General features: G+C 50.1%; 1 protein-coding gene across 3 annotated transcripts in view; it reads right to left on the bottom strand.

The window, feature by feature from the left end:
* nrp1a (neuropilin 1a) overlaps positions 1-27,415 on the bottom strand; it is a 314,669-nt gene that overhangs the window by 106,683 nt on the left and 180,571 nt on the right. For all 3 annotated transcript variants that reach the window (XM_072508335.1, XM_072508337.1, XM_072508336.1), the window contains exon 8: positions 25,531-25,689. In XM_072508335.1, the coding sequence (XP_072364436.1) occupies positions 25,531-25,689 (159 nt within the window). The remainder of the gene's footprint in view (positions 1-25,530; positions 25,690-27,415) is intronic.

Below are 27,415 nucleotides of genomic sequence, written 5' to 3'. Positions count from 1 at the left end.
CCTTACCGGCGGGACCTGGCGGCGCGGGTGGCATCTGGGGCTTTCGGGGGGGCGCGGGGGGATCTGGCCCCGGGAGGTGCCCCCACGGTGGCCTGGCCCGTGATCAGGACCCACCGATCCGCGGGCGGGCCTGTGCAGTGGGGGCACTCTATTCCCCCGCATCGGCCGCTGTGGTCTTCCGCAATGGCCGATGTGGAGACAAACCCTCCTGCGCATGTGCCAGGATGACGCCAGCACACGCTGGCTCTCCTGCGCACGCGCCCACTTGCACCGGCTGGCGGTGGCCCTTCAGCGCCGGTTGGCGTGGCACCAAGCCCCTTCCCCGCCGGTCAGCATAGCGCAAACCACTCCGGGGCGGGCCCAACGCCGGAGTAGTTCACGCCACACCTCGGCGCCGGGACCCCCCGCCCTGCCGGGTAGGGGAGAATCCCGCCAAAATTCTTTCACTGAAAGTTCTGGAAATACTCCATCTTTAACTCAAAACGCTAACTCTTGCCTGGATTCTGTACCATCCACAGCCGGTAGCGGGATCTCCGATGCGGCAGAGAATCAAAAAATCAGGTTCGGCGCCATGTGTCAGCAAGCGCCAATCCGATCGCGATGCTCCGATGCCACTGTGGCAGCTAGATAGCGGTTCATTACCATGTGCCAGAGGGAGGATGTAAATAATGCAAATGGGTCTTAATGACCTTTTGGAGGGCCAGACACTCTATTCTCCGCCCCTCCGTGATTCTTCGGTCTTCTGGGCTGCGATTCACGTGGGTGGGGATTACGTCAGGTAGCGTCAAATGTCACCTGATGTGGTAGACCTTGCGGTGAGCCAAGAGGGTAACTCCTTAAGGGTTATTACAATCACATGCTTGAGTGCATTCCAATTACACGTTTGAGTGATTAGAATGCATTTAGTGATTGGAATGCACTTACCTCTCTTTGATGTGGTTGATGTTTGTAAACATTGTGGATTCAGCCCTTATCGCGTCACTCACCATGAAAGGAGATGAATGACTCAAGACTGCAGCTGCTTTGTGAAAGTTGTCAATCACAGCCCACAACTAAAAATGAATGAATGAGTTGCAGCTACAGGATCCAAAGGGTTTAAACACAGGTCACAGCTGTTCTCTTTCCAAGAATGGACACGCAGTGCTTCCAGATAGATGTTACAACTGTAATTTTTTTCACTGCCCCGACTGCACTCTCTATCTTCCAGACAGCGGTCTTTTTTCTGAGGTTGGTCTGTGATGGTCCCTCTATTTAAGGGGTCCCTGTGCGAGGGTTCCCTCTATTTAGGGGGTCCAAGTGGGTGGTTCCTTTTTTTAGAGGATCTCTGTGGGGGTTCCTTTAGGATGTCACTGGGGAGGTCACCCCATTAAGGGAGTGCCGGGAGGGGAGTGGGGTTCCCGACTAAGGGGCCCCCTCAGAGTCTCCCTAATAAGGGGGTCTCTGTAGGTGGCCCCTCTAGTTAGAGGGTACCTGTGGTGGTGTCTCCCTAGTTAGGGGGTCACGGGAGGGCGGGTCAGGACACCCCCCATACTTGGAGGAAGTTGAAGCACCCAGAAAATCCGGGGTGGGGGGCTGTGTTACAGTGCGGGGCCACCCGCCCCTCGGGAATCCCTCAAATTCCTTGGCATGCATAAATTTGCATGACGAGGGTGACTGAATTGCTTTCTGATTTGCACTCCCAAGGGTTAACATAAATCTGTAGCAATTCCCCTCCGGCGGGAGAATTCCCAATGTTTCTCTTTTCACAGGTGCTGTCAGATTTCCGTTTCTGTTTTTATTTCAGCTTTCCGGCATCAGCACCACTATACATTTCAAATCTTTCACCGCATGGGACCTTGTTATGTTGAATTATACTGGGTGTCAATTGTTGGGGTATGATAACATTGTGGTAAATTTATTGACTCTTACTAGTACGAAGCCTGGAATTTGAGTTTGAATCCCAGTACGGCAGTTTGAGCTCTTTTGAAGTCCAACCAATTAAATGAAAGTAAACAAATTATGGCCCTGCCCAAACTAAAACAAAATCAACTGAAGCTTAAAAAACTCAAACCAAAATGTGATCAAAAGGGTCTATAAAGCACCTCAGGCCCAGCTGTGTCCATCAGGCATGGAAGGCCATAATGGTGCCAGCGGATACCACATGATCCCTCTCCAGGGACACCCAGCTGTGAATGAAGCCGCTGGACAGTTGGGCTGGGTGACCCCTTTGACCGCCCGCTGCCTGGCGGCAGTTTGAGAACGCGAATTCAGTTAAAAAACATAATCTGGAACTTAAAATCTGGCATCTGTAAAAGTAGCAAAAGTAATTGCGCAACTGTTAAGGTTGTTAAAAGAATCTACCTCACATCCTTTCCAGGACCTGAAACTGTCATCGTTACCTGGTCTGGCCTACAAGTGACTCCAGTCCTACATTAACCTGGTTGACTTTTAAGTGGCCGAGCAAGCTAGTCACTTACCATCACATTCGCTGGGGAACTGGAGATGGACAATATATCTTGACCTTGATGTGAATTGAATGAAAATGTTCACAGATTCATTTCATTTTCATTCATTTTCATTTCATTTCATTTCAGATTGCAGAATGGCTCGGACAACTACCCCACCAGATTGTTGCCCATGAACCAAAGACAAAAAATAATTGGAGAGTGAACAGAGAGGGGAAAAAGCAAATTACTGCGGATGCTGGAATCTGAAACCAAAGAGAAAATGCTGGGAAATCTCAAGAGGTCTGGCAGCATCTGTAGGAAGAGAAAAGAGCTTATGTTTCGAGTCCAGATGACCCTTTGTCAAAGCTAACAGACAGAGAAAGTGGGAAATGTTTATACTGTGGAGTGAGAATGAAAGATGAGTCATAGCCACAGAAACCCAGGGAAACCGGGTGCTAATAGCCACAGAAACCAAGGGGAAAGAGTGCTCATGGCAGACCCCAGAGAGAACAAAAGGTGTGAAAGGCAAACAGCAGAGAAACTAACATCAGAGGGTAAACTGTGACAGATGTAGATGTGGGGGAGGGGAAGGGGGAAGCAAAGGGGAGAAACGGTAATGAAAGGTGGATAAGATGGGGGGGGTGTTAAATATATGTAAAGAAAGCCAAGAAAGAAACAGCTGGTAAAAGATAGTTAAAATGAAATGGGATGAAAACAAATGGATCAAGGTGGGGTAGAGCTAATCATCTGAAGTTGTTGAATTCGATGTTGAGACCGGAAGGCTGTAGCGTGCCTAACCGGAAGATGAGATGTTGTTCCTCCAGTTTGCGTTGTGCTTCACTGGAACATTGCAGCAGATCAAAGACAGACGCGTGGACATGGGAGCAAGGTCTTGTGTTAAAATGGGAAGCAACAATGGTCAGGGTCCTGAATGCGCACAGACCGAAGGTGCTCAGAAAAGTGATCACCCAGTCTGCGTTTGGTCTCTCCGATATAGAGGAGACCACATTGGGAGCAGCGAATGCAATAGGCCAGATTGAAAGAGAGGGAAGTACATTTCAGGCTATTTTTGAAAAAAGTAAATTATTTATTATCATGTCAGTCAGCCAAACGTTACAGCTCGGCTCGGTTGCTCACAGTCTCATCTTTGGGTCAATAGGGTTGTGGGTTTCACCCCACTTCAGGACCTGAGTCCATAATCCAACCTCACATTTCAGTACAGTACGAAGGAGGGGATTCCTCCGTGGACTGTCACCTTGACGTGGTGGAGAGGCTTTGGCAGTCCGATGATCCCTTGAGCGATGCCGCTGGAAGCTCCTTGGTCCAGGTAGGGCCACCCATGGCAGCAAGGAGTGGGGGTGTTGGGAGGTGTGGGGGGGGGGGGTTTTGCGGGTTGATGGCAAGATGCTAGAAAAAGTGCAGTTCAAAGAGTCCTCACCAGCAGAACAGGTGAAAGAATACGGTGCGCCTCACTGCATAAATGGAAGAAGGATGTAGTGGCAAGGTGGTTCCGGTCACAAGGGTTCAACACGTTACCAAAATCTGATCAGCAGCCCATCAAGATCATGTGGGCAAAGATGCAATTGTAAGGTCCCCATGTTAAACAAAGTCACACGCAGGCTTCTACTAGAGAGATAAAGGAGATGTGGCAGGAGGAGAAAGCCCAAAATCCAAGAATTTGCTGAGCACAATATGCTGAGCATCATGTCATGCAGAACTTTGTCCAAGCCACAGGGGACATCTATAGATTGAGACAAAATGGATAAAAATCCCCATTGCTCATAGGGTGGTGTTTCTCTACTTAAAGATGACAATGGCATCAGTCAATGCTGGGAGGGCCATTTTCAATCAACTCTTCAACTGCGCATCTTACATAGAATTCATAGAATTTACAGTGCAGAAGGAGGCCAATAGGCCCATCGAGTCTGCACCGGCCCTTGGAAAGAGCAACTTACTTTAGCCCGCACTTCCACCCTATCCCCGTAACCCAGTAACCCCACCTAACCTTTTTGACACTAAGGGGCAATTTAGTGTGGCCAATCCACCTAACATGCACATCAGTGGCAGCTGATACTCTCCTGCACCTCCCCACTAGCCTGTGGTAAAACCCATGTGTGAACCACAATTGATGGGAGAACCACAATAAGCAATAAACAACAAAGCCTGTGGCCCTCAGTTCCTCAAAGCTAAGGACCTCTTGCTCACATCAAGACTCCATATGTTGACATTACAGATTTGGGAGGAAAATAAACTCCCTCCTCCCACGGACAGATGGGCAACAATTAGAACTATCTTCAAGAAGGGAGATAAATCATGCTGTGGAACTATCACAGGATTTTCCTTTTGTCTTTGGCGGGGATAATCCTGACACACATTCTCCTGAATTGCATTCTCCTGAATCACCGACTTCCTGTGACTGAGGAAATCCTCTCAGACGCAGTGTGGCTTCGACCTTCCCGATAAAGTTCTAACATAGTTTGTTGCAAGACAGTACAAGAAAAATGTCGAGAATAACATCAGAAACTTTTTCTTGCATTCATTGACCCAACCAGAGCATTTGACTCAGTAAGTTCTGAGGCCCTGTGGATTGTGTTCCAAAGGTTTGGATGCCCAGGGAACTCTCCAATCCTGCAATTGCTTCACGATGATACACCTGTCTTGACTTGGAGATCTGAAACAGACACTTTGAAACTTCACAACCGGGTCAAGTAAGGCTGTGATTATTTATGATTTACCTAACAGTGCCCATTCACCTTATCGAAGATCAAAGGCAGGATTTTCCATTTGGAAGACTATGGGTGGGGTTCTGTGTGCCGCCGCACCCGTTTTCTGGTGCGGGATCCTCCGTCCTGGCAGCCGGCCAATGGGGTTTCCCATTGTGGGCACCCCCATGCTGTCGGAGAGCCGCAGGCGTGAGTGCGCAGCCGGCGAAGTGGAGGATCCCGTCGACGGTGAAACCAGCCCCATGTTCTCCCGCCGGAGGTGAATTGCAACTGGTTTACATTCCCCCTGGGAGCGCAAGCCTGCAAGCAATCCAGTATTCCCTGCCATGCAAATTTATGCTTGCCGTGGAATATGAGGGAATCCTGGAAACAGGGAGTCCTTGTGGGGGATAGTGAGGTCCTGCGGCCGACCACCAACCCCACGCACCACAAAGCAGCCCCAAACAACCCTCCCCCCTCACACCACATAGCAGCCCCCACACCTCTGGATTAGCTGGGTGCCCCCCCCACCCCTAAGTATGGGGGTGACATGACCCCCCCCACTGCCCGGCACCTCTGTAATAGGGAACCATCCCCAGGGTCCCCTATAATAGGGAGACCTCCGCCAGGGACCCTTATGCTGGTGAAACACCCCACAGGGACCCCTGTGCTGGATAGACACCCCACAGGGACTCCTGTGCTGGGGAGGCACCCCACAGGGACCCCTGTGCTGGGTAGACACCCAAAGGGGCTGTTTAGCTCACTGGGCTAAATCGCTGGATTTGAAAGCAGACCAAGGCAGGCCAGCAGCACGGTTCAATTCCCGTACCAGCCTCCCCGAACAGGCGCCGGAATGTGGCGACTAGGGGCTTTTCACAGTAACTTCATTTGAAGCCTACTTGTGACAATAAGCAATTTTCATTTCATTTCATTTCAACAGGGACCCCTGTAATAGGGGGACTCCCCCATGGACCCCTGTAATAGGGGGATTCCCCCATGGACCCCTGTAAGATGGAGATCCCTCCCATGGACGCCTGTAATAGGGAGACTCCGCCCAGGGCCCCTGAAATAGGGACCCCGTCGGGACCCTTGTTATAGGTGGATCACCCCCCCCCCCCGGGATCCCTGTAATAGGAGGATCCCCCAAGGACCAAGGACTCCTGAAATAGGTGTGACCCCTCCCTCAGAGACCCTCCCCCCACAGAGACCCCCTGCCTATAGGGACACCACCCCCCACCTAAAGGGACCCCCCAGACATTAAGTGATTGGAATGTATTTAACCTCTCATGGATGTGGTCAATGCTTGTAAACAGTGAGGTTTCACCACTTAGGCCACTGAACCATGAAGGGAGATGAATGAATCAAAGCTGCAGATGGTTTGTAGAAGCTGTTAATCACTGACCACTACTAGAAAGCTATGAATGGCTTGCAGCTAATGGATCTATGGGAACCAGATGTAGGTTCCAGGAATGGACACGTGGAGCAGGGGGTCTCTGTGGGGAGGGGCATTTTAGAGATGGGGCGGCAGGCAGTGCATTGTGGGGGGGTGATCTCCGGTTGGGCTCAGGTGGTCTGTATCAGCGTGGCCCTGGCATGGTGCACCTCGCTGGTAGAGACCACAAGTGATCCGCGCCCACTTGATATACAGCTGCGGATCCAGAGAATTATGGAGAGCCGGGGCATAGGGCGCTGGACCCTCTAAGTGGATGTAAATGGGTCATTAAGATCCTTTTGCATGAAGTTTCATGCTCCCACTGGCACATGGCGTGGACCTCAATTCTGGGGGTCGGAGCATTGCGTTCTGGTCGGCTCCCGGCATTGATCCCGATTTTGCTCCGACGCCCGATTATTCGTCCCATCGGGGAGTGTAATCCGGATGTCCTGGGATGGAGAATCCACCTTAAAACATCTTCTGGTGCGAATATTAAACACCATCTAACTGGAAAACTCTTCAACTGCAGTCGCCTCTGTCTTGAAACTAAATTGACCATCATTGATGTACATGAACTACAGTTTACAAATGGCTGCAATGTTTTTGCCCACTCGGCACAAGATTTACGAGGCACTCTCGACCTCTTCAATTCTGCAGATAAAGAAACTTAGCCTGTCCTTGAATGTTGCCAAAACAGAACTCATATCAACCCAGGCTTGGTCAGTCAAACATTCCACTTCCACTAAATATTGAAGGAGATATTCTGGAATATGCTGAGCACTTCCCATACCTCAGCAGCCACCTCTCTCATGTAGGAAATCCAACATAGGATCTGCTGCGCCAGCTCTGCCTTTCACAAACTATGGCAGTGTGCGATTGACAACAAAGACCTCTGCTGGGCAACAAAAGTCCAAGTGTACAGAGCAATTGTCGTCACCATGATCCCGTATTGCAATGAGATCTGCACTGCGTGTCAGCGGCACATCAGGTTGCTTGAGAAACTCTGTCAATGCTGCCGCCACATCCTCCAGATTCCAAGGGAGCATTGTGAATGTCCTTCCCCAACTCTGCACGCATTCAGGCAAAACTCCTGGAAAACAAACTTGGAAGGACAGGACACCGTCCGAATGGCTGAAAAGTAGCTCCCCTTGCAGGCCCTGTTTTCTTAACTCTCAAATTAACAGTGTTCCAGGGAAGGACAAAAAAAACATTCCGAAGATCGTCTTATTTCTCATACTCCACAGTAGGTATCATGATCTTCACGTAAAGAGAATGGTACCTGCCCTTTATTTTTATTAAAGGTTTTAATAAAATATCAATAACAAAATGAAAAAAAGAACCCAACAGGGTGAAGTACAAAACACAATCTAAAAAAGCAACCCCCCAAACCCCCCCCCCGTACATAAATAATAAATTAACATTAACACCCCGACTTAACACAACAGGTGCATACACCCCCTCAGACCCTCCAGTGTAATTAACATAAACAAAAATAAAGTAAACCCCCACCCCCCCGAGCTGCTGCTGCTGACCATTGTCTATCGTTCTGCCAGAAAGTCTAAGAACGGTTGCCACCGCATAAAGAACCCTTGTACCGACCCTCTCTAGGCGAATTTCACCCTCTCCAATTTAATGAACCCTGCCATATCGGTGATTCCACGCTTGGGGGCCTCGCATCTTTCCATTGAAGGAGAATCCTTCGCCGGGCTACCAGGGACGCAAAGGCCAGAATTCCGGCCTCTTTCACCTCCTGCACTCCCGGCTCCTCTGCCACCCCAAATATTGCGAGCCCCCAGCCCGGTCTGACCCTGGATCCTACCACCCTCGACACCGTCCTCGCTACGCCCTTCCAAAATTCCTCCAGCGCTGGGCATGCCCAGAACATATGGGTGTGATTTGCTGGGTTCCCTCAGCACCTAACACATCTGTCCTCACCCCCAAAGAACCGGCTCATCCTTGTCCCGGTCATGTGTGCCCTGTGCAGCACCTTAAACTGTATGAGGCTGAGCCTCGCGCATGAAGAGGAAGAGTTCACCCTCCCTAGGGCATCTGCTCACGTCCCCTCTTCGATCTCCTCTCCCAACTCCTCCTCCCACTTACCTTTCAACTCCACCACCGAGGCCTCCTCCTCCTCCTGCATCACCTGGTAAATTTCCGAGATCTTCCCCACTCCCACCAACGCCCCCGAGAGCACCCTGTCCTGTACTGTGTGTGGCAGTAGCCGCGGGAATTCCACCACCTGCCGTCTGGCAAACGCCCTTACCTGTAAGTACCTGAAGGTGTTCCCCGGGGGGAGTCCGTACTTCTCCTCCAGCTCACCCAAGCTCGCGAACTTCCCGTCCACAAACAGGTCCCCCAACTTTCGTATTCCTGCCCTGTGCCACCCCGAAAACCCTCCACCTGTTCTTCCTGGGTCCAACCGGTGGTTCCCCCGTAATAGGGTCCATGCCGAGGCCCCAACTTCCCCCCTATGCCGCCTCCACTGCCCCCAGATTTTGAGGGCCGCCACCACCACCGGGCTCGTGGTATACCTCCTTGGAGGGAGCGGCAGCGGCGCCGTTGCCAGCGCCCCCGGACTCGTACCCACACAGGACGCCGTCTCCAGCCTCTTCCATGCAGCCCCCTCCCCCTCCATCACCCACTTGCGCACCATTGTCGCATTGGCGGCCCAGTAGTACCCACAGAGGTTGGGCAGCGCCAGCCCCCCCCTATCTCTACTCCGCTCCAGGAACACCCTTCTCACCCTCGGAGTCCCTCGCGCCCACACAAATCCCATTATACTCCTGTTAACCCGCCTGAAAAAAGCCTTCGGGATAAACACGGGGAGGCACTGGAACAGGAACAAAAACTTTGGGAGCACCGCCATTTTGATTGACTGCACCCTACCCGCCAAGGACAGCGGCAACGCGTCCCACCTCTTGAACGCATCCTCCATTTGTTCCACCAGCCTTGTAAAGTTAAGCCTATGCAGGGCCCCCCAGCTCCTGGCCACCTGGACCCCCAAATATCTGAAGCTCCTCTCCGCCCTTTTTAGTGGGAGCTCACCAATCCCCCTCTCCTGGTCCCCGAGTTGAACTATGAACAGCTCACTCTTCCCCATATTGAGCTTGTACCCCGAAAAGTCCCCGAATTCCCGAAGGATCCTCATTACCTCTGGCATTCCTCCCACGGGGTCTGCCACATACAGCAGCAGGTCGTCCGCATAAAGCGACACCCTATGCTCCTCCCCACCCCGCATCAACCTCCTCCAGGTCTTCGACTCTCTCAGTGCCATAGCCAGGGGTTCAATCGCCAGTGCGAAGAGCAGGGGGGACAGGGGACACCCCTGTCTCGTCCCTCGGTGCAACCGAAAGTACTCGGACCTCCTCCTATTTGTGGCCACACTCGCCATTGGGACCTCATACAACAGCCTAACCCACCTGACAAACCCCTCCCCAAACCCGAACCTCTTCAGCACCTATCACAGGTACCCCCACACTACCCTATCGAAGGCTTTCTCAGCGTCCATCGCCACCACTATCTCCGCCTCCCCCTCCCTCGCTGGCATCATGATAAGGTTCAAAAGCCTCCGCACATTCACGTTCAACTGTCTCCCCTTCACAAACCCCGTCTGGTCTTCATGGATGATCTGCGCCACACAATCCTCAATCCTCGTGGCTAAGACCTTCGCCAGCACCTTGGCATCTACATTTAGCAAGGAAATCGGTCTGTAAGACCCACATTGCAGGGGATCCTTGTCCCGCTTCAGGATCAAGGAGATCAGTGCCCGGGACATCGTCGGGGGTAAAGCCCCCCCCTTCCTTGCCTCATTAAAGGTCCTAACTAACAGCGATCCCAACAGGTCCATATATTTTTTAGAGAACTCGACCGGGAAACCGACCGGCCCCGGTGCCTTCCCCGCCTGCATGCTTCCTATTCCTTTGATCAGCTCCTCCAGCCCAATCGGTGCCCCCAGTCCCGCCACCAGTCCCTCTTCCATCTTTGGAAACCTCAATTGGTCCAGGAAACGGTCCCTCCCTCCTCCCGTGGGGGCTTGGATCGGTACAATTCCTCGTGGAAGGCCCTGAAGACCCCATTGATGCCAACCCCACTCCGCACCACGCTCCCTCCCCTGTCTTTAACTCCCCCGATCTCCCTAGCTGCGTCCCGCTTCCGAAGCTGATGCCCCAGCATCCTTCTTGCCTTTTCCCCATACTCGTAGACCGCCCCCTGGGCCTTCCTCCACTGCACCTCCGCCTTCCTGGTGGTCACCAGGTCGACTTCGGCCTGGAGGCTGCGCCTCTTCCTCAACAATCCTTCCTCAGGCTCTTCCACATACCTCCTGTCTACCCTCACCATCTCCCCCACCAGCCTCTCCCTCTCCCCCCGCTCCCTCCGCTCCTTGTGGGCCCTAATGGAGATCAGCTCTCCCCTCACCACTGCCTTCAGTGCCTCCCATACCATCCCCACTCGGACCTCCCCGTTGTCATTGGTCTCCAAGTACCTCTCTATACTTCCTCGGACCCGCTCGCTCACCTCCTCGTCCGCCAACAGCCCCACCTCCAAGCGCCACAGCGGGCGCTGGTCCCTCTCCTCCCCCATCTCCAAGTCCACCCAATGCGGGGCGTGGTCCGAAATTGCTATTGCCGAATACTCGGTATCCTCTACTCTCGCTATCAGCGCACTACTCAAAATGAAAAAGTCGATTCGAGAATAAGCCTTATGGACATGTGAGAAGAATAAAAATTCCCTAGCCCCCGGCCTTGCAAATCTCCAAGGGTCCACCCCTCCCATTTGGTCCATAAATCCCCTCAACACTCTAGCCGCCGCCGGCTTCCTACCCGTCCTAGACCTAGAGCGATCCAGTGCCGGATCCAACACCGTGTTAAAGTCTCCCCCCATTATCAGGCCCCCCACTTCCAAGTCTGGGATCCGACCCAACATACGCCGCATAAAACCCGCATCGTCCCAGTTCGGAGCATACACATTGACCAGTACCACCCTCTCTCCCTGCAACTTACCACTTACCATTATGTACTTACCGCCATTAACTGCCACAATGCTCGACGACTCGAATGACACCTTCTTTCCCACCAAGATCGCCACTCCTCGATTTTTGGCATCCAGCCCCGAGTGAAACACCTGACCTACCCACCCTTTCCTCAGTCTTACCTGGTCTGCCACCTTCAGGTGTGTCTCCTGGAGCATAACCACATCCGCCTTGAGCCCCTTCAGGTGCGCGAACACGCGGGCCCGCTTAACCGGCCCATTCAGTCCCCTTACATTCCAGGTTATCAGCCGGATGAGGGGGCTACCCGCCCCCTCCCCCGCCGACTAGCCATGACCCCTCCTCGGCCAGCCACGCACCCGCACCCCACACCCGGCCCGTTCCCCACAGCGGCATACCCCCGTCTCGACCCCCCCCCACTCGCTCCAGCTCCTCCTTGGCCTTAGCAGCAGCAACTCGATTTCCCCCCCCCCCCCCGGCTAGGACCCATCCTAGCTGGTTTACTCCCCCCATTGCACTTCCGCAAGTCAGCTGACTCCTGCTGACCCCGGCCACTCCCGCCTCCCCTTCTACTCCTCCCATTGTGTGGCACACCCTCCTCTCCCGCTCCCCATCCACGGGCTCTCGCTCTCCCCCCTCCGTTCTAAGCACGGGAAATAATCCTCGTTTCCCCGCCCCCCCCAGTCTTCGGTGCGGGAAAAAAGCCCGCGCTCTCCACCTACCAGGCCCCGCCACCAACCAAAACAGTGCCCAACCCGCCCCATCCATCCTCCCCAACCCGAAAGAGAAAAACACAGAGAAAAAGAAACCCCAAAAAATGCAAAAGCCCCCCCCCGAACCAAAAATAGGCACAACATATCCACCGCAGTCCCCAATCGCCCACCCCGACCCTCAGTCTGTGTCCAGCTTCTCGGCCTAAACAAAGGCCCCGCCTCCTCCGGAGACTCAAAATAATGGTGCCGGTCCTTGTAGGTAACCCACAATCGCGCCGGCTGCAACATGCCAAACTTCACCCCCTTCCTGTGCAGCACCGCCTTCACTCGATTGTACCCGGCCCTCCTCTTCGCCACCTCCGCACTCCAGTCCTGATATATCCGAACCTCCGCATTCTCCCACCTGCTGCTCCTCTCCTTCTTGGCCCACCTGAGCACGCACTCCCGATCGACGAACCGATGGAACCGCACCAGCACCGCCCGCGGAGGCTCGTTAGCCTTGGGCCTCCTTGCCAACACTCTATGGGCCCCTTCCAGCTCCAGGGGCCCCTGGAAGGACCCCGCTCCCATCAGTGAGTTCAACATGGTGACCATATAGGCCCCCACGTACGGCCCCTCCAGCCCCTCCGGGAGGCCCAGAATCAGCAGATTCCTCCGCCTCGACCGATTCTCCATCTCCTCGAACCGCTCCTGCCATTTCTTGTGGAGCGCCTCGTGCGCCTCCAGCTTTACCGCCAGGCCTAAGATCTCGTCCTCATTGTCAGAGATCTTTTGTCGAGCCTCTCGGACCGCCACTCCCTGGGCCGTCTGGGTCTCCAGCAGCTTATCAATAGAAGCCTTCATCGGCTCTAGCAGGTCCGTTTTAATCTCTCTGAGGCAGCGCTGGATACCCTCCTGTTGCTCCTCCGCCCACTGCCTCCACGCTGCCTGGTCTCCGCCCGCCGCCATTTTGTCCTTCTTTCCTCACCTCTTCTGGTCCACCACCACCTTTTTTGTCACCCCGCTCCTAGTTAAAGCCATACACTGACGGGGAGCTATTATTAACTCCTTCCCACACCGGGAAACGTCGAAGAAGTGCCCTTGGGGCCCTTAAAAGAGCCCAAAATTCCGTTTTTGCAGGAGCCGCTGAATGTGCGACTTAGCTCCACACAGCTGCATCCGGAAGTCTCGAGAGGGAATCCTTTTGGCAGTGTTCACTTCACCAATTAGCCCCACAAAGTCTGTGGAAACTCCTGAAAAAGGTATGAGAGTCCATTCCAGACGGGAGCTGCCGAATGCGCGACCTACTCCTCCATGGCCACCACCGGAAGCCTCGTTCCCGCTTCTTCAATGGCCTTGGTAGATCTTTTCACAGTTGTTCCCTCTGCTGCTAGAATGCACCTTTAATTAAGGCCCTCAAGTCAGCTTGCAGCTTTAAGCTTGCCCTTCCCCCGCCTGCATGCTGCAAGAGGCTTTGTTTATCCTGCAGTTAAGCCAAATCTTTTACTGTTTCTGCCGGGTCTGGTAACCAAGAGACATACCATTCCTGGGGGACACTGTCGGGAGAATGTTGCAGTCTTCTTCCCACACCGGGAAATGCCAAACAAATCCTGTGGGGGCCCTGTAAAGAGCCCAAAAGTCCGTTCCAAGCGGGAGCTACCGAACATGCGACCTAGCTCTGCATAGCCGCACCCGGAAGTCGGTACCTGCCCTTTATAACAGACTGCTCCACCCAGGGACTGTTTGAAACAATTATACTTTCATATTGATGTGTATGGAAACAAGTCGGATTGATTAAACCTGTCCTATTGAGTCTCCTCACACAATGAAGTGATTCTGAGTTTCACATGACAGCCTTCTTAAACTGGTTTAAGAAACATTTTGGTAATAATTTACTCATTACTTCACAGAAGATTTCAGTTTTAGACTATATTTCATTTAATTACATTTAAATTGAGGGTTTACAGGTGGCATGAGTTTATTCAACCAGAAGGATTTACGATTAATCTGTTTAATGATCCACATTAGAGCCTCAGATTATTTTACATGTGTTAATGCCCCTGTTAAAACAGCAAACAGAGGGAGGTCATGTGAATGCTTAAGCACCCGCTGACTAATATTGGCAACAGTCATTTGTAGGCATATTTTGTAGAAATGTGATCAGTTTTAAACGAAGATGCTGTTCTTTAGCAAACATGCCTTCATAATGCATTTGTGTTCTCATACTTAGAAATCTGATGCATTCTCAGTTTGTAGAACGCCAGAGTGAATAACTCCTGGGAATTAAATTGATTGAATGTTCTGTGCTGTAGACTAAAATGACAGAATTCTAGTCTTAAAATCCAAACCTTATCGTGGCTCATCAATGAGGCAATGCTCCTATAATGCACGTTTGTGACACAGGGTAAGAAGACGCTGACAATTTAAACAATTTCAGTGTGAATTGTGAACCTCTCCACATTCTGTTCTCTGGAGTATAAGAGCTTGTAGCTCCACAAGTCTTGTCAAAATATATGTTTAAACTTGCTAAATTCTTCCCTGATTGCCTGACATCTGGACCCCATTCCCAGCCCCGTGGCCTTCTCTTTCATGTCACGTTGTGTCTCCAGGGGCTGGATTTTAAATCAAGTGGTGCTTGGTGGACATTGAGATACTCAAAGGGCCAGCGTACCACCAGTAAAAGAATTGTTTGAACTGGTTTCCATACGAGTGAAGCGCTTTGGTTAAGCTGGTCTGCTGGTTCTTTGATCGTTCAAAAAAAAGTTTTGTGATGCCAATTCGGAGCCCAAAAGGACAGATAATCAGAATAGTCTTTCCCTATTCAGTCTTGAAAGAACAGTCCAGGTCAATTATTCCAGCCTCTTTCATGTGATTATAAATTAATGTCCAACTGGAATTCTCCTAGTGCTAAGCATAAGCTTAACATTAACTGCGACAATAGCTCAGTGGTCAATGGACCAACACCTTCTTGATGTGGCTGGACAAGGAGCTTCATATCTGCAGAATGTGCAGACTTCACTATGGAGTTTAGATTATTAAAAATGCGATGATCTTTGATACAATCATTGACAGGGATCCTGAGAGAAAGATTCTTGGTTCTATTTTCTCACCTTTCCAATGGTTAATGACAGGCTTAAGCATCCAGAGTCGACGTACAACAAAAATATAGTGCCCTGAACAGAGCAAAGCAGCGCAGAGTGCCTCACAGGAACAATTACTGAAGAAAATTTGTCACCACGTAAGGAGGTGTGAGGAAAGGTGACCAAATGCTTGCTCAGGGACGTAGTTTTTAAGTAGCATCCACAGGAATGATAGAGGCGAGGCAGAGAGGTGAAGAGGATTAGAGGAGGAATTTCAGAGCTTAAGGCTGAGGCAGCTAAAGGCAAGGCCACCAATCGTGAAGCGAAGATATTTGAAGATGCACAAGAGGCCGGAATTAAAAGGGAACTTATATTCTCACACTTAATCACAAAGGGGCAGGGCCTTTTCTTGCATTCTGTACTTAATCAGCTTTCTGAGCTGTATCTCTGATTGACCTATTCTTAAATTTTAGGTAAAATCCACAGAGGAAATCTACGAAATGGATCCCATCTAATCCCATCTAATGAAAAAGACTAGTTCATGAAACTTGTCAACAATTGAAGTCTTTTTTGATTTGGAATTATAGTATGTTAGTTTTCTGAGAGAGAGATGTTTGCCACGGTATTTTAGTTTTCCATCTCGACAGTTGATCTTTGATGAGGTAAATAGGGACTGTCAGGTAGATTGTAAATAGTATTGGCGCTATAACACAACCTTGTTTGACCCCGGTCTGAATTTTGCAGCTGTCTGTTTCAGATCTCCCGCTCATGATAGCTGCAGTCATATCACCATGAAGCAACTGCAGGATTGTGATGGAATTTCTTGGACATCCAAAACTCTGGAGCACAATCCATAGAGCTATGTGATTTACTGAGTCAAATGCTTTGGTCAGTCCGATGAATGGGCAATGAGTTCCTGGTGTTGTTGTTGGCATTTTTATTGGATTTACAATGTCGGAGGTTCCTCTGGAAGATCTGAAGTCACACTGTGTCCCTGGGAGGATTTTCTGAGGCACAGGAAGTAGGTGATTCATGAGAATGCGTGTCAAGATTTCCCCTGCTCTGGATAAGAAGAATATACCTTGATAGTTTCCACAGCATGATTTATGCCCCTTTTCTTAAAGAGAGTTACAATTGTCGCATTCCTGAAGTGGGGAAGGGGATGTTCTCTTTCCACCAAGTAAGATGAGTGCAGGGAGTCATGGTTGTTGTGTTATGTACTCTGGGATAACACAGGCTGCAACTGGATGCAGCTTTAACCAAAAGATACTCCAGATCTAGAAGTTAGTTCAATCTGATTTATTGAACCAGTAGCACAGTTAGCACCGTTCTCTATGAGTTCGACTCTCTGCTAACCTAAGTGTGGTTACTCAGTCTGACTGAACCAGACTAGCTCTTAGCCACGTGCTGGAGGTGTGATACTGTAAATACATCCTGACTCACTCTGTAGATGTTCATCAGTGGAAAGAGGAGGAGTGTGAGTGCCTCGTGCCTTTTATAGTGAGATACCACCCCTGAGTGTCCTGCCTGCTCATTGGTCATGTCCTGTTCTCTGTGTTCATTAGCTGCCTGTCTGTATGTCATTATTTGCATGTCTGCATATCATGACATCTCTCCCTTTTTTTAAATGTTTTGTTGGCATATAGGAACGTACTTACATGTGGTGGCATATATTAACATATTTACAAGCGGTGGCATATGTGAATGTATTTACATGTGAAGACAGCTGTCTAATGTGAGGAAACAGAACATAGCAAACAAAACAAATGTTCATAAGTCCAGTCTCTGGGGTTTGCGTCTGATCCTTCTTGACCGCTGGAGAGGTGGTGGTGGGGACGACGGAGCCTTGACAGGCAGGATGGAAGCCTGACTGGTGGCCTCGTAGTTCGAGGTATCAGGAGGTGGCAAAACAACGGACGGAAACGAAGAAGCGGTTGTGGGCAGGCAACTTTGCGCAGGGCCCGTCTGTTTCGTCGCACAACAGAACCATCAGCCATATGTACAATATACGAGCGGGGCGCAGCCTGTCAAACAATGACAGCTGGAGCAGGCCAGCCACCATCCGGTATCTTGATCCTGACAGTGTCTGCCGGGGATAACACAGGCAAATCGGTGGCATGAGCATCATAGCCCTGCTTTTGCTGGTTTCAGAGCTGCTGCACCTTCTGCAGCACCGGGAGGTGATCCAGGTTGGGCAAGTGTATGGCTGGAAGTGTCGTCCGCAGGTCCCTGCTCATCAGGAGTTGAGCCGGCGACATGCCAGTGGACAGTGGGGTCGCCCTGTACGCAAGCAGCGCGAGGTACATGTCAGAAGCAGAATCCGCGGCCTTGCAGATGAGCTGTTTCACAATGTGCACCCCTTTTTCAACCTTCCCATTGGACTGTGGATAGTGTGGGCTGGAAGTGACATGTTTGAAATGATATGACTTGGCAAATATAGACCACTCGTGGCTGTTGAAGCACGGGCCATTGTCATTCATGACAGTGAGTGGGATACCATGCCTGGAGAACATCTCCTTACAGGCCTTGATGACGGTCCGAGATGTGAGGCCTGAGAGCTTCACGACTTCAGAGTAATTGGAGAAATCGCCAATAATCAGCACGTAGTCACGACCATTCACACAAAAGAGGTCGATGCCAACCTTGGACCACGGGGAGGTCTCGATTTCCTGCTGCTGCAGCGTCTCCTTGCTCTGCGCTGGCTGGAAGCGTTCGCAGGCCGCACAGTTGAGGACCATGTTCGAGATGTCCTGGCTAATACCGGCCAGTAGACAGCCTGCCTGGCTCTGCGTCTGCACTTCTCGACACGAAGGTGTCCCTCATGGATTTGGCGGAGCACCAAGCTCTGGAGACTGAGTGGAATGACAATCCGGTCCAGCTTGAGGAGGATACCATCAATCACCGTCAGTTCGTCCTTTGCATTGTAAATTGAGGGCACTGCCCTTTCTGCCAGCCATTGGCGAGGTGGTGCATGACACGCTGCAAGAGGGGGTCTTTGGCTGTCTCCTCGCGGATACGAACCACCTTCTCATCCAGACACCGGGAGGGTGCTAGCATACAGCTGCACCTGTGATTCAATCTGCCAGATGATTTCCAGCGGTTCACTAGGCAATGTGATGGAGCGGGACAATGCATCAGCGATGATGAGCTCCTTGCCAGGCGTGTACACTAAGTCAAAGTCGTATATTCTGAGTTGGAGGAGGATGTGTTGCAACCGAGGCGTCATGTCGTTCAGGTCCTTGTGGATAATGTGGACCAGAGGCCTATGATCCGTCTCGACAGTGAATGTCGGCAGGCCGTAGACATAGTCGTGAAAATTGAGAATGCCAGTGAGAAGACCCAGGCATTCCTTCTCTATTTGCGCATCCCGTGTTTCGGTGGGCGTCATGGCCCTCCATGTGTAGGCTACCGGTGCCCAGGAGGAAGTGTCATCGCTTTGAAGCAGCACCACACCGGTGCCATCCTGGCTCGCATCTGTTGAGATCATCGTCTCCCTGTCTGGGTTGAAAAATGCCAAGATGGGTGCAGTGGTGAGCTTGGCTTTCAGCTCCAACCACTCTGCCTGATGTGCTGCCTTCCACTCAAAGGCAGTGGACTTTTTTTACCAGGTTTCGTAGGGCCGTGGTTTGTGAGGCCATGTTTGGGATGAACTTGCCCAGAAAATTGACCATGCCCAGGAAGCGCAATACTGCCTTCTTGTCTTCCGGGACTTTCATGGCTTCGACGGCCTTGACCTTGTCTGTGTCGGGGCACATGCCCTGCTGAGAGATCTGGTCACCTAGGAACTTGAGTGTTGACATGCCATAGCAACAGTTGGACCTGTTCAGCTTCAGGCCATTGGCATGGACACGGCGGAATACCTGCTGGAGATGGGAAACATGCTCTTCAAGGGTCGTGGACCATATGATGATGTTGTCTACATACACACGAACCCCTTCAATGCCCTCCTCATCTGCTCCATGATGCGACGGAATATCTCCGATGCTGAGACAATGCCAAATGGCATGCGATTATAGCAGTATGTGCCAAACGGTGTGTTGAAGGTGCAGAGCCTTCTGCTGGACTCATCCAGCTGGATTTGCCAAAATCGATGTGACGCATCTAACGTGGTGAAAAAATGTGCGTGTGCCATCTCACTGGTGAGTTCCTCCCGCTTCGGGATGGGGTAGTGTTCACGCATTATATTCTTATTGAGATCCTTGGGATCAATGCAGATGCGTAGGTCTCCCGAAGGCTTTCGAACACATACCATCGAGCTGACCCAGTCAGTCGGTTTGGTTACCTTGGAAATGATGCCCTGTTGCTGAAGATCCTTGAGCTGTGCCTTCAGGCGCTCCCTCAGCGGAGCCGGGACCCGGCGTGGTGCGTGGACCACTGGCTCGGCATCAGGTCATGGCAGAATCTTGTATCGATATGGCAGCGTGCCCACCCCGTCGAACACATCCGGATACTGAGCGAGGATGTTGTCAATGCCGGCCTGAAGATCCACATTGGAGGATGTCATTGTGTAAACCCGCTATGAGATTCAGCTGCTCTGCTGCAGGCATGCGCGCCAAGTAGGGATGCCCTGTCTGGCTTGACAATTTCAAAACGTAACTGTATATGGGTGCTCCGGTTGGAGACGAGTAGATAGCAGGATCCCAGTGCCGTGATGGCATTTCCGTTGTAGTCCAGGATAGTGCAGGCTGCTCGAAGGACCTTGGGGGGCTTCTTGATGCGTTTGAAATCTGCCTGTGAGAGGAGGTTGGCAGAAGCACCTGTGTCCAGCTTAAACTGGATGGAGCAGTGGTTGACCTGCATCACCTCACGCCATTCGTCCGCAGAATCCTCAGCAAGGATGGATTGAATTTGTGATGAGTTGGATGTGGCATATTCACATTTGGTAATGATGCCCACACAGTAGGCGGAGTCCAGGCATTCTTCCACTGGATCTGTTGTGCTGCCAGGATTAGAATCCTGTAATCGTTGTTGCACTCTGAACGCGCCGTCGTCGGAATTGGGAATGCTGGCCCCTGACTGGTGGTGCAGACCGGCACAAGGCTGCATAGTGTCCAGGCTTCCCGCAGTTTAAACATCGCCTGCCTCTTGCAGGGCAGTGTTTCTTTAAGTGGGCGTTGCCGCAGTTCGAGCACGTCATGACGTCGGCGTCCTGATGCTCCGCGTGTCGTCGCACATGCGCAGTGTGGGTGTCGGCCGCTTCGTTATCCTGTTCACATTGCGCATGCATGGGGCCCCGGGAAAAGCACGCGAAATGGCCGCTTTCATCAATGCTGAGGGGTTGCATCCGGGAGATGGCCTGCACACTCTCTGCCTCGTGGGAGGTAAGTTTCTCATTTTCAGCCGATTTGTACTGGGCATAGCAACTTTTGGCGTGCTCATGCACTGTGCATGTTTCAATCGCAACTGGCAGGGTCATATGCTTGATTTTCAGTAGCTGCTCTCTCAGAGGATCAGAGTGAACTCCAAAAACGATTTGGTCTCTGATCATGGAGTCAGCAATATCACCAAAGTTGCAGGACAGCGCTAGCAGGTGGAGGTTAGTTTAAGAAGGAGTTGAAAGATTCATCTTTACCTTGTAGACGCTGTTTGAATATGTAGCACTCAAAGATTTCATTGGTGTCCACTTCACAGTGACTGTTAAACTTGTCCAGGATGGTCTGAAACTTTGTCTTGTCCTGGCCTTCGGTGAAGTGAAAAGAGTTGAAGAGTTCGATGGCTTGATCACCCGCTGTTGAGAGGAGAAGCGCGATCTTCCTTGCATCAGATGCATCCACGAGGTCTGAAGCTTCGATGTACAGCAGAAACATTTGCTTGAATGTCCGCCAGTTGGCACTGAGATTGCCGGAGGTCCTGAGCTGGTGAGGAGCCTGAATCTTCTCCATGGTGCCGGGCTACATTCGCTGGTCGTCACGGAATGGACTGAGGTAAACCACCTAGATTAAGCAGTCTCCTGGTAGCCTGTTGTGTTGTGTCCTCTGGGATAACACAGGCTGCAACTGGATGCAGCTTTAACCAAAAGATACGCCAGACCTTGAAGTTAGTTCAATCTGATTTATTGAACCAGTAGCACAGTTAGCACAGTTCTCTATGAGTTCGACTCTCTGCTAACCTAAGTGTGGTTACTCTGTCTGACTGAACCAGACTAGCTCTTAGCCATGTGCTGGAGGTGTGATACTGTACATGCACCCTGACTCACTCTGTAGATGTTCATCAGTGGAAAGAGGCGGAGTGTTCGTGCCTCGTGCCTTTTATAGTGAGATACCACCCCTGAGTGTCCTGCCTGCTCATTGGTCATGTCCTGTTCTCTGTGTTCATTAGCTGCCTGTCTGTATATCATTATCTGCATGTCTGCGTATCATGACAGTGGTGTCAACAAAAACCCACCAGGTTGGTGACAATATTTGACAGCCAATTTTCTCGAAAGACCACCACTGATGAGTAGACCCAACACCCGATCTACTGCTCCAGCTCAGCCTTCTACAAATGACAGCGGCAAGTGTTTGACAATAAAGATCTCCACAAGTCAACAAAAGTCCTTGGGCTGGATTCTCCGCAGCCCCTCACCGAAATCGCGGCCGGCGCAGGGCGGAGAATCCACTTTCACGTCGTAATCGGGCCCGGCGCTGGTTCGCCGATTCTCCAGGCCCCGAAAATCGGCGTGACCGCGGAGTAAGCCGTGCCGCCGGGCGGCGGTTGCCAGAGGCCAGCCCAGTAATCCTCCGCTCCCGACCGGCCGGGTTCCCGACAGCGTGGAACTAACCACCTATTGCCGGCCGGGACGCTCGCATGGCAGCTGCAGACGCAGTCCACGGCTGCCCTGGTTGCGGACGGGCGGATCGGAGACCAGTGGGCCTTATATGCCGCCGGGGATGAACTGTGTGGGGATTGACGCTTAGGCGCGCGGCCGATAGGGGGGGTCTCTTTTTTCGGTGTGGCTCCGCGGTCTGAGTCCGCCATGGAGCTTGGCGCGGCCGCGGGAGGCCACCATCATGCGCATGCGCGGACTCCGAACCGGAAGTGCCCGTATCGTGCTAAAGCTGCGAGATTCACTCCGGGTCCCTGCTAGCCCCCTGCAGGGCATTGAATTCGTTCAACTTTTTGGAAGGAATTTCTGGAGTAAAACCCCACCGTTTTTACGCCGGCATGGGGACATAGTCTCATTTAGGGAGAAGCAAGCTCCTTGTGTGGAAAGCAATTGTTGCAACACATCTGAGTTCCAGATGAATTCCATCAGCAATACCTCTGCCATAGTCTCCCGGATTTAATGGAAGGACAAACGTCAATGTCATTCTTGAAGCCAGCTACACAAGCATTCAACCAAAACTCATCCAAAATCAACTACCATGGACTGGACACTATGTCCAGATGGCTGAAAAGTGTCTTCTCTGCCAGGTCCTGATTTCTCAACTCTCAACGGTCAACATTCCGGGGGAAGGGAAAGAAAACGCTTCATTTCAAAGACACTCTGAAACACAGTAGTATTGATCATGATGAGTGGGAGAAGCTTGCTACCAATCATTCTCAAGCAGCGACATGCTTTGAGTCACAACGTCTTAGTGATGAGAAAGAGTGGTGACGGAGACTGACAGTAAAGGAAACTAATCCTGTACTTCAGATCCCACTACATTGTGAGATATGCTGCCGCATTGGCCCAAAGATCTCAAGGTTGACAATTGGCCTGTTCAGCAACAGGAGTACCACAGCAGAAACCTGCGTGCCTGAGTAGAAATCATCCTCCAATCCAGGGACAGCTACCAACAGCATGGATTTCTGAATAAAATTCTGAGCTGCATATTAAAATTACTGCAATTATTGATTTCCTCATAGGCTGAAGATTTGCATGATCAGTGTTATCATCTCAAATGTTTTCTATATAGTTTGTGCATAAGTAGAAATGTGACTCATCTTGACAAATGGGGAAATGTAAAATTTAAGGATGATTTTGTGTGGTGAATGTGGCCGGGTAACCATTGTACATTATGGGAAGTGGGGATCGTTTGTTTTCAGTTGGACAATGATCTATAGGGACAGACAAATGTAAACTGACAACACCCAGCACAACTTCACCACCACCTCTCTCGCATCCCCCCTCTGTTGCTCAATTATCAGCTTGTTTATCTTACATCCGGCAATGGATGGGCAGCAATTTCCTCCAATTATGTTTTGGGAAGGCCAAAACCACTGTTTCTTTCCGCTCTCCAACCTTTGTTCAGTAGCTACTGATTCCATCCATTTCCCTGGCAACACTCTGAGATTGAGCCAATCTGTTTGCAAACCTGGTGTCACATGTGATCCTGAGATGGCCTTCTGGCCTCATAGTTGTACCATTACTTAAGACTGCATATTTTCACCTCTGTAACATCATTCGACTCTACCCCCATCTCAGCTGATCTTCAGCTGAAACCTTCACTCATACCTTTTTTACCTCTCGATTTAACTAATCAACATAATCCCGGCGGGTCTCCCACATTCTACGCTCCATAAACCTGAGGCCATCTAAAACTCTGCTCTCCATGCCTTAACTGGCAGCAAGTCTCATTTCCTATGAGGGCAGCATGGTAGCATTGTGGATAGCACAATTGCTTCACAGCTCCAGGGCCCCAGGTTCGATTCCAGCTTGGGTCACTGTCTGTGCGGAGTCTGCACATCCTCCCCGTGTGTGCGTGGGTTTCCTCCGGGTGCTCCGGTTTCCTCCCACAGTCCAAAGATGTGCAGGTTAGGTGGATTGGCCATGATAAATTGCCCATAGTGTCCAAAATTGCCCTTAGTGTTGGGTGGGGTTACTGGGTTATGGGGATAGGGTGGAGGGTTGACCTTGGGTAGGGTGCTCTTTCCAAGAGCCGGTGCAGATTTGATGGGCCGAATGGCCTCCTTCTGCACTGTAAATTCTATGATAATCTATCTCCCCTGTGCTTGCAACATCTGGATTTTAAAATTCTCATAGTTTTTTACAAATCTATCCATGGTCTTGACCCTCCCTATCTCGTTAATCTCCTCCAACCCCAAAACCCTCCAAGATATATGCGGTTCTCTAATTCTGGCCTCCTGTGCATACCCAGTTTTAAATGGAATTAATCTGGAACCCTCTGCCTCAGAAGCTGGTGGAGGCAGGGTCATTGAGTATTTTTACGGCGGAGGTCGATCGATTCTTGTCAGACAAGGGAATCAAAGGTTATCGGGGGCTAGTCGGGAATGTGGAATTCGAAATACAAACAGATTAGCCATGTTGACCTTATTGAATGGTGGACCAGGGGTTGAGTGGCCTCCTTCAGCTCCTGTTTTGTATGTTTGTATGTAATTGCTTCACAATTGGCGGCTATGAGTTCAGTTGCTTAGGCCCCAAATTCCCTTCCTACATTTCCCCATTTTGTTTACCTCCCTTTCCACCTTTAAGACTCCCTAAAATCTACCTTCGACCAAGCTTTTAGTCAGCTGACCTAACATTTCCCTATGCGGAGAAGTGTCACACTTTGTTTCATAATGTTTCGGTGAAGTGTATCCATTACGTGAAAGCTGTTCTATAAATACAGGTTGTTGTTGTTGCCGATGGGCTACTGAAGAAAATAAATGGAAGACCAGCTTTAGAGGAGTGTGATCTTCTCATTCCTATAGAGAGGAAGCCTATTGCCGAAGGTTATATGAGGTGGCAATTTGTGCCTAATATTTATATATCTTGTATTTCAAAATGTATACTACAAGAAATAGCATTGATAATAAATACAATCCACTCAATCATATCATCGATATTATCGAGGTATCAGGAGGTGGCAAAACAACGGATATCATGGATAATACAATCCACTCAATCATTAATCATGGATAACATGAGGCCTCAGCTGTCAGGAGGAGGGATGGTGAGGTAAGTTAATCCACTTATTTGATGCAAGTAACTTTTTTGTGTACCATTAACTGAAAAATAAAAGCGCCTTTAATCTTTCGACCAACATGTGACCCTTTCCAAAATGGAAATCTGTAGAATATTAGCCTCCAGTAGGTCAAAAAGTAGCTTTTCAAACTCTGGAGGGTAGTTTAATTCAAGGTGGAAAAGAGCAGCGATTCATGCTACTTGCACTGACATGGATAAAGCATCAATTGTGTCTTCTAAACTTCGGGTTCCAAGGAACAAACGAGATGAGTAATAATTTTCACATCAAGCATTTTTTTAAAACTTGTCGACATATTTCCAGTAGAAGATTGTTTGAACAACATACCTTTGGTTGTTTATTCTTTTCTTTCACAGTTATCCAGTCTTCACCAGTGGAGCTCACATCCACTTTGTACGTTAGGACATAATACTTGCGCTGCGTTTCTTTGGAGACAGCACCTTGCGTTGCTATGGCAGAGACGTGCTGCAGGAATCCCAGGTCCACCTGCAGCAATCAGAAGGAGCCACAGCTTGTTAGAAATTAATGCAACTTGTTACATCACACAACAGTGCTGGTCATCTGGTGAAGAAAACTTATTCATAAGGCACCACCTGTCATGAACGTTTCCAAGCAGTCGAGTGAAATTCTAAATATTAGAACAAAATTGTCTGGTGATCCACTAATAAGTTTCTTGCTCATGTGTGTTTGCCATAGTGTGTGCAATGGTCAAATATACAGCCTGCGGGATTCTCTGTCGGCAGGATCCTCTGTTTCGCCGGCAACGCTCTCACGCCTGCGGGTTTCCCGACGGCGTGAGGTGGCCACAATGGGAAACCTCACTGACCAGCTGCGGGAACGGAGAATCCCGCCCAATGAGGTACTGTGCAATGTGTATGCGCAGTTTGTCTTTCTGAAAGGTAATTCATTGACTGGAAGCTCTGGTTTACTTATTCATTAATTCACTGTTCACTCGATTGTCAGGTGTGTGGGTGCTTCAAGACCTGACATGAATGTGCTGCCGATTAAATCTTCCCGGATTACTTAAACAAGGAGGCCACTCAAGATTTTCAGCTGGAGTGAAGCTTGTCATAATATACACCAGTATATCATGGTGCAGACACACACACTGATGGACACACAGCAAGACCAATCAACACACACAACACTGCAGCCAATCACCAGTTAGAGCACACTCACTATAAAGACAGAGGGCATCAGTTTTCCCACTCATTCGGGATGCAGCCTCTCAGAAGGACAGAACTTACAGCTTACAGCACAGATCTTCACCATGTGCTGAGTGCATAGACTGGTTAGGACAGGCATAGGTCTTTAGTTTAATCTAACATCGTGTTAACCCACAGTGAAAGTATGTTCAACAGTTTCTAGCTTAATAAAATAGTGTTGTACTATTACAAGTGTTGGTAGCCTGTCTATGTTACTGCTAAGGTAAACGCAGTCTCCACAGATCCAGAGTACCCAACACATCAAAGCTCACCTGTGTATCTGGTTCAACTAAAGCTGCAGCAACTCATGAACTCAAAAGGACTTCCCACGGGTTTGGGCAGAACTCCCACCAATAAATCATCTCGCTTCAGATATGTGGCTCTTTTATATTAAAAGACCTATTTAAGCAGAGGAGCAAAGAAGCTCCATGATACCAAAAGCTACAGAGAGGCGCAAGCCTAATCAGCTCCCCTTGTAGGGAAAGAACAATATAGAAAAATATGGCCATGGAGAGCTCAAAACAAGAGCATGGGAAACAATGAACAAGTGACTTCTGTATTGCAAATCAGGTCCAAGTGTATCAACATGTTAACGGAGGTTCTGTTTTTATTTCTTTTTATTTATTCACCGTTTCCTCCAATATTCTACACTTCATTTGCCTTTCACTTTGCCCAAACATATGACTCTACATGAAGTTCCAATTAATATGGCATTAAGAAAATGCAGTTCACATTTGGTCTGAGAAGCAGTTCAGTGGGAGTCTTGTTCATGTGTGCAAGTCGCACATCTGGTCACCATTTGGATTCGCATACAAGGGAAATGAAACATAAATGCTACTGATTCCTATCCTTTGTGGAGCTCAGGCTGCAACATATTGTTAACTATCTGGATCGTGCAGGGGCCTAGAAAACAAATCAAGAAGAAAATCAAGAAGAAGAAGATGCACCATTTTCTTTGGATCTCAACTTCTGTGAGACAGGGGAGCCAAATTGTAAATGTGGTATAA

The sequence above is a fragment of the Scyliorhinus torazame genome, chromosome 6 (genome assembly GCF_047496885.1).
Source record: "Scyliorhinus torazame isolate Kashiwa2021f chromosome 6, sScyTor2.1, whole genome shotgun sequence".
Taxonomy (NCBI): Eukaryota; Metazoa; Chordata; class Chondrichthyes; order Carcharhiniformes; family Scyliorhinidae; genus Scyliorhinus; species Scyliorhinus torazame.
This window is presented reverse-complemented; position numbering and strand designations above follow the sequence as displayed.